Genomic DNA, 10,610 nt, shown 5'->3' with positions numbered 1-10,610 from the left:
GCAGCCCCCTTGCATTCAAATTTGGAATATTATGGTAAAGAAAGATAAAGAAAGAAAAGCGGGGTCAAGGGGGCGGAACAAAACACATTTGGAAAAGTTTTTGACTTTGCATACTGAAAATTCAACAAGATCGGCGAAGCCGATGTACCCAAATGGTACAGCCTAGTTTAGAATGTGCACCCTGCCTACTTTTGCTCATGGAATGCGTTTGTATAACTTTCTCTGTTGTGTGAAGGAGGAAGTCGCCGGCGGGCGGCCTGCGCATTGGCAGGCACAACGGTGGGACACGTCCTCATCCTTCTGCTCAGCCGCTTTGCATTGGCTCTCATCGGGAGGGAATCTCGCCCGTGGGAGACAGTGGCGGGGCGGGGTGCCAGCGCGGATCTATACCAACTCTTGGATTGTCCGTACGAGTTGGGCCGGGCCACGCTGGAAGCGATCAGCCGCGAGAGAGTCCAGCCAGGCCGGTCGCCTGTACGCGCCTCGCGGGAGCATTGGCACCTTGACGTGTCGTAACTGTCTGCGCTGCGCCGGGCTGCGCCGGGCTGCATTGCGCCGCCGTGTGGAGGCGTACAGTCTGAGTAGGAAGGAGTAATGTAACGGTCGGTCAGGAACACGCCTGGTTGGCAAGCCTGATTGGCTGAAAGCCGGCGGGCGTGGCGCCGCGTGGCAAGCCGTCCAGACGCAGAGCTTTATGCCATACTTCACGACTCCCGCTGCCGCGTCCATGCTCTCTCTACCCTGTCGGGGTGGAGCGCGCGGGTTACACTCTTTGCCTCGCCGGAGCACGGCAGCAAAGTAATAATGTAATAATCCAGATGTTGTGTTCACCCTTTTGACTCGGGGTGTACGCTCGCTGCAGGGCCTGCTGCAGGGCGCGGCGCGAGGGCGTAACAGGCAGTCCCTTCCTGGAGGCTGCAGGAGGAGCGTGGCCGTCCTTGGCCCCGAGTACCTGGAGTGCACACACACACACACTCGTACGCACGCACACACGTCAGAGGCGGGCAGGTTTATCCGGCACGCTTTTGTGTTACTCGAGCAGTTTCGTAATAGTCAAGGGGCGGGACACAGAAAGGAACCGGGTTAAAACATGGAGCCAAGGCTTACGGTGTCGTCGGGTGCGTGGAGGAGCAGGGGGCGGCGCAGCTCCAGTTGTGGCGAGCTAGAACTAGTGCTAGGGCTGATTTGTCGTGCTCCTTCAACAACTGAAGAGTAGCTTTACCCGGTGGGTGGGTGGGTGGCCAGCACCTTTGGAACACATTTGTATGTTAGCCCGCACCCAGGAATGCCTATGAACCATTTAATCCAACGGAAACGGAAATTTCCGACAGTCAACTTTTGCTTGTCAAAGAATCACTGTATACGAAGTCAAAACACTATGCTAATAATTTTTGTCGATTTTCATTTTTAACTGTGTGGATTAAATTCGCTTGTTTTGCATTCACTGTAAATATTTTTCACAGTGCGATCGGGCTGGTAGTGCAACATGCCGCTGCCTTTGTGAACCCCTCCGCCGTGAATATAAGGTGTCACGTTACTCGTTTGACCCGCGTGACTTGACGTGACGTGGGGTGACGTGCCCCCGCGGGCTGCTCCGCCCCGCCGTGGCCTCCGCCCGTCACTTGACCGCCTCCGGGCCGGGGGCAGCCGGGGGCAGCCGGGGGCAGCCGGGGGTGGTGGGCGGCCTTGCAAGCCTCGCCTCGCCCTGGGCGAGAGCAAAGCGAGAGCGCTGCCGGCCAGGCCAGCCGGCCCGGCCCCGGCTGGAGCGCAGAATGATGCCCATGCTGCCCCGGGGCCAGCTCGGCTTAGAGCTCAGCTAGAGTAATGCGGGCGCCAAACAGGCACCCGCTCGAGCCTCAAGCAGAAGTGGACGGGAGGAGACTCTGCTGGGAAATCGAACGTGATGTCCCACACCTCGCCCCGCCACGCCCCGCCACGCCACGCCCCGATGTGTACTGGTGAAAGGCCTGCGCGCCGGATGGCAACGCAACGGGCTGGTCGGGCCGCGTGCCCTCCGTCGCGTAACAAATTCTAGTCGATCTGGACGGGTCCTTTCTATCTATCGCTGGGCTCGGGCCGGCCGCCGGCCGCCGCGCCCGTCTGGTGTCAGGCCCGCACCGCCCGGACATATTCACCGTCCCCCCGTGGGACTGGGCCGGGCGGCGGGGGCGTGGGCTGCGCTGACCGCCTGCGCGAAAACAAGGCGGCGCGCCCTCGCCGGCACAGCGCAAAAATCTTGCGGTGAAATTCGCCGCAAGTTATACAGTGAACCCCTGCAGCTCATTCATTTTCGGTTTACTTTCAGCTTTAAGCTACAACGAAAGTAACGACAGTGAAGCTAACGGTGAACCGTGAGGACGCACCACCGTTGCTTACAAGTGCTGCAGGGTTCACTGCAGCTTACGCGGTGACCTTCACTTGTAAGCTTTTTACAGTGCGCCTCCCTCTGGGTGTGAGGTGACGTCTGCCGCCCAGGCCCATCGCAGCCTCTGGCTGGACTGCATATGGGCATTCCCTGCGGCGAGCCCGCCAGCGCCAGCGCGCTTTGTGGCGATACTCTCTGGCTCGAGTAACGGTCATCAAGTAGTCAAGGCCGAACAAGCCACTACCCGGAGCCGCACACAGCTCCAACCGCTTCCGGACACCTTATTTGTTTCTATTTTTGTTTTGCGTGACACCCCGTTGGGTGGTGGTTTGCGTTTAGCCGCCATGTCTGACGTCTCGCAGCCGGCGGCGGTACTAACTGTACTAACGGGCCATCTGTTTGTTTGTTTGTTTGTTTCAGGAATCTTTGCCTACCTCAACTATCTGACTCCGAAGTCGCGGAGGGAGATCATCGAGCTGCTCATCAATGGGCTGCACCGACTAGAGTACCGCGGCTACGACTCTGCTGGTATGTGCTTACACCGTACTCGCGTTAAGGGCACGGGGTTCGGTGTGGTGACACGAGAACCTTTTGACTCTCTTTTCACTCGTTCATCACGTCTTTCCCTCCCGTTACAGCTTTCCATTAAGTTTGCACATTATGGGAATCTGATGAGCTTTTCTTGTTGTTTCGACAGGTATTGCCGTGGACGCACCCGACAGTAAGGACATTGCCATCGTTCGGAAGTCTGGCAAGGTCGCCGCACTAGAAGAAGAGATTCTGAACCGTGAGTCCTCGTTGTCTGCTTATTGACAATCATATACTTCAATTCTTCATGAAAACTTGACTTTCCCTTGCACTAGATGAGAAATCCTTGGGCTTTGAGGAAACAACCGATCTGCACGTGGGAATCGCTCACACTCGCTGGGCCACCCACGGTCAGCCCAGTGAATTGAACTCACATCCTCAGAGGTCTGATGATCAACAAAGTTTTGTTGTTGTTCACAATGGTAAGTTATCACTTGTCTTTCATTGCCTTGATAGCACAATCAAAACAAATCACTCAATACGACATTCAAACCATGCTCAAAAACACTGGAGTTCATGGTTGAAACTAATTACTGTTTCAACAACGTTCATTCATATGCTCTGTTGACTTTCCAGGAATTATCACTAACTTCAAGGATGTAAAAATGTTCTTGACCAAAAAAGGATACCACTTTGAGTCTGAAACCGACACTGAAGCTATTGTTAAGCTTGTTCATCACTTGCACTCTCAGCACCCTGAATACTCTTTCAGGGAACTTGTTGAACATGCCATTCAACAACTTGTAAGTAATGAAAACTGTCCCCACTTTGTCCCTCTCCTAGAATTCTTAACAGATATTTTCTAAATATTTTCCTTTAGGAAGGAGCTTTTGCATTATGCTTCAAAAGCAAGCATTTCCCAGGCGAGTGTGTGGCTGCAAGGAGGGGAAGTCCTCTGCTTGTAGGGATCAAGACAAAGACAAGACTGGCCACTGATCACATCCCAATCCTCTATGGCAAAGGTAAGAAAAAGTGTTCTGATATGCAAGTAATATGATAATTGATTTTCAATTTCCAGCAGGCAATAGTGCTTCCATGGTTACAGATAATGAAGATGAACATTGTTACCTTTTTTGTGTCAGTGTTAGAACTGATGAAATATGTTTCAGTTTGGTTTGGAATATTACTACATTGAGGAACTTTTCTTTTTAATTTATCAACCCATTGTGTTGGCTCTTCAGTTTACATTCTATTCTGTAGTTGTTTACTTTTTCTTCCTTTCTCCTCCCTGTGAAAAAAAGAGAGGAGCCGAACTTGGTAAAATGATTCAATTTACACATTTGAAACCAACTTTGATTTAATAAATCATAGTTTTTAGTTTACACTTCTTAGATTCTCAGATTTATTTAATCTCTATTCAAGTCTAGCTCCTGTCTTTGTTTCAAAGTTCTTTATCATGCTATCATGGTAGCTTATTTCTTCTGTCTTTTTTTGGATGGGCCATTTTATTTCCAATTTTCTTTAAAAAAAAAAAATATTGATTATATGTGTGTCAAATGCTTGTAGTATTACTAGGCAATCATTTCATCGGCTGTATGTTTCAAATATTCTTCCTTTTTTTAATTTGAAATGTTATACATTCCTTCCTATTCTTTTCCTTTTTATTTGTTTGGTTTAAATTTTGAATAGTCCCTGTATCCCTTCCAAATTTGTTGATTTGATCTAATATCCAGTATCTTTTGTCCCTCCCCTGTTCCCGTTCCTCCCTTTAGAGGCTGACATCAACAAAACAGGTACACAACATTATTTGTGCTTTACCTCTTTGTCTACATGCTTACTGCCGCTTATCTTCAATGTGAAGATTTTTCTCTCAATGTGCATCTTGTCCTCTTAATGTTATTCTTTCAGCTGTCGCATACTCAGTCTTTTGGTGGAGGGTATAAGATTTGTGTGGTGACAGTAAATTTATAAGGTGACGGAAAGCATTTTGTTGTGTAGATTTGTAAAGGGTATGGTAATGAGTTATCACATCACAATCATTCCACCATGTAAAAAGAAAGTGTGTTTTCCAGGAGTTTAAAATATTTATCATTGTACATATCTCCATAAATTATTTTGTCATACACAATTTTTTAAATTTATTTTATACTTTTATTTACCCCTTAGATCACCGCCCCCATGGTCGTGGTGATATGCCATCCCTTATTCCCCGTTCTGATTCCACTGCTGAATTCCAACCGATGGAGGACAAGGAAGTTGAATACTTCTTTGCATCAGATGCTAGTGCTGTCATTGAGCATACCAACCGAGTAATCTTTCTTGAGGTAAATTAACAACATTATTTTTTATTTATTTTTTCTCAAGTTATTTGCTTTGAAACTACAATATTTCTTAAAACATTCATGTTTAGGACGATGATGTGGCTGCTGTGAAGGATGGAGCTCTCAGTATCCACCGTCTTAGACGATCATTGGATGATCCTCATGGTAGAGAGATTATTACTCTGAAGATGGAGATCCAGCAAATTATGAAGGGTATGAATGAAACATTTCACTCATAAACTACATTTTAATGACAGAACAATCCTTTTCTTATCTTTCTTTTCTTTAAAGGAAACTACGAATATTTCATGCAGAAAGAAATTTTTGAACAGACTGAGTCAGTCGTAAACACAATGAGAGGAAGAGTCAACTTTGAAACCAATACCATTGTTTTGGGTGGCATAAAAGTAAGTTTTGTGCTGTAGTTAATCTTAACTGTCTCTCAAAGAATACTAGATTATGTTAAATTTACAATTTGGTCTCTCTATTGAAGCTACTGCTGACCTGCCCTTAAACATTTCTTGAATTTTATGGTAGGATTACATTCCTGAGATTCGCCGATGCCGCCGACTCATGCTCATCGGTTGTGGTACCAGTTACCACTCTGCTTTAGCTACACGTCAATTGTTGGAAGAACTGACCGAGCTGCCTGTGATGGTTGAGTTGGCCTCTGATTTTCTTGATCGAAGCACACCCATTTTCCGTGATGATGTTTGCTTTTTTATTTCTCAATCAGGTAGGCTGTGTTTCTCAGTATATTCTTGATTAACAAGCTGAATTGATTTTCTAAATCTGATTTTCTCTTTGTACTTTTTGTAAGGCGAAACTGCTGATTCACTCATGGCGCTTCGATACTGCAAGCAGAGAGGTGCACTCATTGTTGGAATCACAAATACTGTTGGTAGTTCTATCTGCAGAGAGTCTCATTGTGGTGTTCACATTAATGCTGGCCCTGAAATTGGTGTTGCTTCAACTAAAGCATACACATCTCAGTTTATCTCACTCGTCATGTTTGCTTTAGTCATGAGTGATGATCGTATCTCCCATCAGGCTAGGAGGCTTGAGGTGAGTAATCTTGAGAAGGAAGCATAACTAATTGATGGTATGAATACTTGCCCATACTGAAAAAACTTATTGCTAAATGTTTATCAGATTATTCAAGGACTGAAAAACTTGGACAACCAAATCAGAGAGGTTCTTGAATTAGATGGCAGAATTTTGGAACTTGCCAAAGACCTGTATGAGCAGAAGTCATTGCTTATCATGGGTCGTGGTTACAATTACTCAACTTGTCTGGAAGGTGCTCTGGTAAGATTGCATATGAAACCAATTTGGGGAGTGGATTGTTGACAAATCATTCATTCACCTAATTATTTTTGTTTGTTCCATATATATAGAAAGTGAAGGAACTTACTTACATGCACAGTGAGGGAATCATGGCTGGTGAGCTGAAACATGGTCCTCTGGCTCTTGTGGACAGAGCCATGCCACTCATGATGGTTGTCACAAGAGACCTAACGTACCAGGTAAGACTATAAATATACTTTTTGTACCTTGTTGTACATCACGTGCAAGATGTAAAATGAAAGCTTTAGTTTGTGTGAACTATATTGCTGATATTTTGCGTTTCCAGAAATGCATGAATGCACTCCAGCAAGTTACTGCCCGTGATGGACGACCAATAATTGTGTGTGAGAAAGGAGATAAAGAGACTGCCAGCTATGCTTACAAAACAATTGAAGTCCCAGCAACTGTCGACTGCCTACAGGTAAATGTTGCTTAAGATTTATTGATGTTCGCTTGTTGATCTTCTTTTAGTAACAACATGAATGTTTCATGCTTCCAGGGAATTTTAACTGTCATCCCAATGCAACTTTTGTCCTATCACATAGCTGTTCTGAAAGGATGCAACGTTGATTGTCCTCGAAACCTGGCAAAATCAGTAACAGTGGAGTAGGCCTGACTATCCAATGGTTTTTCTGAATACTTTTACATGTTTATGAGTTGTTGTTCAGGAATTTATTTTTTTTGTTGGTTTTTTTCTTGTTTTTGTTTGTTTTAAAAAAGACTTTTAATTCAAGAGTTGAATTCTTGAATTAAAGCATATTATGCTGTGATCAAAGTTGTACTTTCCTAAGTACAATGACAAATTTTATTATAAAATTGATGGAAACAACCCACACACTTGACACTGTTGTAGTGTTGTGAGGAACGATTGAGTTGTGATCCACATAACAAAAGTGGCACAGTTTTGATTCTATGAAAAGATTTTACCTAATTGGAACTTGAAAGCTACATTTATATTGTATTGTATTTGCTGTGAAGTATGCTGGAAAATGTTGGTATATGCTGTTAGTTTTTCAAAATGTGTCATAAATTTTAAAATTGTTATGCATTTATATTTTTTTTTTAATGTTTCTATCCACTATTGTGAATAGTTGGAGATCAGTTTGTCGGCACTTTTACTACTTCATGCAGATCAATTCTTTGGAGGCAAAAGGCAGCAAGAGAATTACTCTTCAGTCTCAGAACTCAGTATTTTACAAATTGGTAGACAATAACAATCTTAATTAAGGTACTTGTCTCAGAGTACTTACATAATTTGAAAAGAGGAGGTCTAGTTCAAAAAGTTGAGATTTCTAGCTTTTGTGGAGGCTTTGGGTTGAAATACCAAATCGTATATTTGTACCTTCATGCTCCTATTTAATTAAGTAAAGGCCTGTGCAGGTCTCTAATGGTCATTGCATACCCCTTTTATAAAAAATATATACTTTGTAACATCCTTATGAATAAGTGCCTATTAAAAATCTTCAAGTATGTTTTTATGGTGTAGGGACTACATAGAGCCTGTTACTACATAATTGGCACCAAATATCTTAAGTACAAGTACAGTACTGTTGTATTGTAAAACACGATTGGCAACAAAGTCAGTACAACACATTCCATTTTTTTCATTGTTTGTTCTGTATTGCAATAATAAATTGACAAAATAGGTAGAAAGTGAGAAGAGATTTCTACTGTACCAGTCCCAAATCTCATTTACATGTATTAAATCAATACTTTATTATGAATTTTCCCTTTAACTTCATAGGCGTTAAGTATCAATTTTTTTAATTTTTTTTTTTTTTGTGTGTGTGTTTCTGTGTCAATAGTCTAAAATATGGTGAAAAATGTTCACTCAGTCTATGTTTTGACTTTTGAGCACTGACAGTATGTATCGTTACCATGAATGATGTAAAAATAAAAACGAATTTATAAATTTTTTGAGTGTTAACATTTTATTTTGATTCCTTCCTACTGCTTGTGGCACCCTTATTCTCAATTCCATTCATTTTCATTTCCATTCAAACACGGCGCCTGAAATAACTAGCAGACGACAGAGCGGCTACAAGGTAACAGAGGCACCAACCTTACCGTCGCCGCCGAGCAAGTGATACTTCATTTACTTTTCATGTCTTGCTTGAAATTGTTGAACAAGAAATCAAGAAACCAAATTTAAGAAATTTTTAATTTTGTAAAACTGGCGACCGCCATTCTGTTATCATTTTACTAGCATGACGCACCCTTTTACTTCTTTTAGCGGTGTGTTGGTACTGCATGTCGTCTGCTATTGAGCACTACGTTGTCAAGCCACATCCAAAATTTCAGTGTTTGTGTTCTCATCATCGATGAGTGTCGTCTGAACACATGCGACAAACTTCGAATTTTTCGTCGAGATTATTCTTTGATCTGTATATTGACCGTAAGAGTCCGCTGGTTTTCGTCACAGACCTTGTGCGCTCGCAGTATATCGATCGTCTGCCACCCTCGGGCCCCTCAGCGTAGTGGTTTGGTTTTCAGTAGTGAGGAAATCTCACAGTTTTTCGGCATGGCTGCCCCCGCAGCTTGTACCCGTTTCAGTGATAACTATGACCTCAAAGAAGAGCTGGGAAAGTAAGTAAAGCATGCTGTATACACCTGTGTAATTTGAAGGGGGTTCGTTGTCTCTATGACCCAAAATTCAACTTGTGCCAAGTTCACGGTAGCGGGCGACATCTTCGCCCGCAGAGCTCCAGGCCCAGTACCGGGCTCCCGTTACCTAAGGGGGCATATTAACGTTAGTTACTTTTTCTATCTACAAATTTTCCCTCGGAGACAACGAATTGACATACATTCAGTGCATAATTTTGCACTCTTTGACAATTTTAGCATCCTGGTTGACAGAAGTTGTCTCAGTCAGATTCATTTTGTCTCCTAAATGGTTTAAGTTGGATGTAACCATATTTCAACAACATAATTTTTACCTCCATTTGTATATTTGTATGGTTTTAATTTTGGATTTGGCTCCAACTCTCTGTTATTGAATGTTTATAACCTTGTCATGTGAGCTGCTTGGCACATATCCAAGAATACCATCGCCATTCTCAAATTTGATGCAAATAATGGTAAAGGTGTTTGCATTGAGTTGTTTCAAAAAATATCAAAACTTTAAAAGTATTGTTAATTTCTTGAAATCCTGAAACTGTTAGTTGTAATTGTACGTTGTGTGAACTCTTGCCATTATGTTTGTGATGCTTCGAGTATTTTTATGTGACACTGTCAGGACTAACTATGTTAAAAGCTACTACCGATCATTATTCGAATTTGGTTTAGTAGGTATATGTAGCACCAAAATAGTTATGCTTTTGTTCTGTCAGATGTCAATGAAATATTTCAACCAGGCCATAACAGGATTTCTCTTTCAGCACAAGTGTTGAATTATCGTATACATATCTTCTTTATGTTATACTTTGGTAATCTTCTTGGCACACCTTTGTATTTTGGCGTCAGCTCTAGGCTACTTGGGACATGAAGACGATAGGATTTGCAAACATTCAGCATTGCAGTTTTGATCAACAATAGTCGTATTCTTTCAGTTCCCTGTGGTTATTGGTTGCATTTTTTCCAATAATGCTGTTGCCTATCATATACAAATTTTGAAATTTTGGTAACCCACTTAGAGTGAGAGAAAATTCCCAATCCAAACTTTTTCGATTATGAGAGTAGAAGTATTTTTCATTTCACATTAGCCGTGATATTTTAAAATCAGTAGAGAATCATTGTCTGAACACAAACAAACATATATTTTTTTAAACTGGTAAAATAATGAAGTTGCTGGGGTTTGCGGGTTTGCTCTGTCGGTTTGCTCCTCTGTTGCGCTATTTTTATTTCCACTTTTCCTTTCAAAACCGTTCGCTTATATGCTGGTCGTTGGCCTCGCGCGGTGCGTCGCGCGTTTAGTGCTGTGCTGTGGGCGCTGCCCGGCGCTGCCCCCACCACCCTCGCTGTCCCCGCCGCTGGGCCCCCTTTTCACTCAGAGACTGTGGGGATAATAAAGTGCGACTTGTCTTAGCCGACCGGGTGAAGGTGGCGGGGAG

At 43.4% G+C, this 10,610-nt stretch overlaps 2 protein-coding genes across 33 annotated transcripts in view; both read left to right on the top strand.

Annotated features, from left to right (window-relative positions):
• Nucleotides 1–8,476, top strand: part of LOC113211806 (glutamine--fructose-6-phosphate aminotransferase [isomerizing] 2) — a 13,944-nt gene extending 5,468 nt beyond the window's left edge. The window contains exons 2-16 of one of the 2 annotated variants that reach the window (XM_026430295.2): nucleotides 2,786–2,893; nucleotides 3,063–3,152; nucleotides 3,229–3,375; nucleotides 3,530–3,696; nucleotides 3,774–3,915; nucleotides 4,666–4,686; nucleotides 5,060–5,217; nucleotides 5,304–5,427; nucleotides 5,506–5,621; nucleotides 5,752–5,950; nucleotides 6,035–6,279; nucleotides 6,367–6,522; nucleotides 6,612–6,740; nucleotides 6,848–6,982; nucleotides 7,061–8,476. In XM_026430295.2, the coding sequence (XP_026286080.1) occupies nucleotides 2,786–2,893; nucleotides 3,063–3,152; nucleotides 3,229–3,375; nucleotides 3,530–3,696; nucleotides 3,774–3,915; nucleotides 4,666–4,686; nucleotides 5,060–5,217; nucleotides 5,304–5,427; nucleotides 5,506–5,621; nucleotides 5,752–5,950; nucleotides 6,035–6,279; nucleotides 6,367–6,522; nucleotides 6,612–6,740; nucleotides 6,848–6,982; nucleotides 7,061–7,171 (2,048 nt within the window). In that variant the 3' untranslated portion in view covers nucleotides 7,172–8,476. The remainder of the gene's footprint in view (nucleotides 1–2,785; nucleotides 2,894–3,062; nucleotides 3,153–3,228; nucleotides 3,376–3,529; nucleotides 3,697–3,773; nucleotides 3,916–4,665; nucleotides 4,687–5,059; nucleotides 5,218–5,303; nucleotides 5,428–5,505; nucleotides 5,622–5,751; nucleotides 5,951–6,034; nucleotides 6,280–6,366; nucleotides 6,523–6,611; nucleotides 6,741–6,847; nucleotides 6,983–7,060) is intronic. The other variant, XM_026430303.2, reaches the window with a different exon arrangement.
• Nucleotides 8,477–8,841: 365 nt separating this feature from the next.
• Nucleotides 8,842–10,610, top strand: part of LOC113211774 (calcium/calmodulin-dependent protein kinase type II alpha chain) — a 92,015-nt gene continuing 90,246 nt past the window's right edge. For 14 of the 31 annotated variants that reach the window (XM_052263901.1, XM_052263905.1, XM_052263895.1 and 11 more), the window contains exon 1: nucleotides 8,844–9,147. In XM_052263901.1, the coding sequence (XP_052119861.1) occupies nucleotides 9,083–9,147 (65 nt within the window). In that variant the 5' untranslated portion in view covers nucleotides 8,844–9,082. Of the gene's footprint in view, nucleotides 9,148–10,610 lie in introns of all 31 variants that reach the window. The other 17 variants (XM_052263921.1, XM_052263914.1, XM_052263913.1 and 14 more) reach the window with 4 other exon arrangements.

This window comes from Frankliniella occidentalis, unplaced genomic scaffold (genome assembly GCF_000697945.3).
Source record: "Frankliniella occidentalis isolate FOCC.00 unplaced genomic scaffold, Focc_3.1 Scaffold15, whole genome shotgun sequence".
NCBI classification, from domain to species: domain Eukaryota; kingdom Metazoa; phylum Arthropoda; class Insecta; order Thysanoptera; family Thripidae; genus Frankliniella; species Frankliniella occidentalis.
Note: the sequence above shows the minus strand (reverse complement) of the source record. Positions and strands in the feature narration are given on the sequence as shown.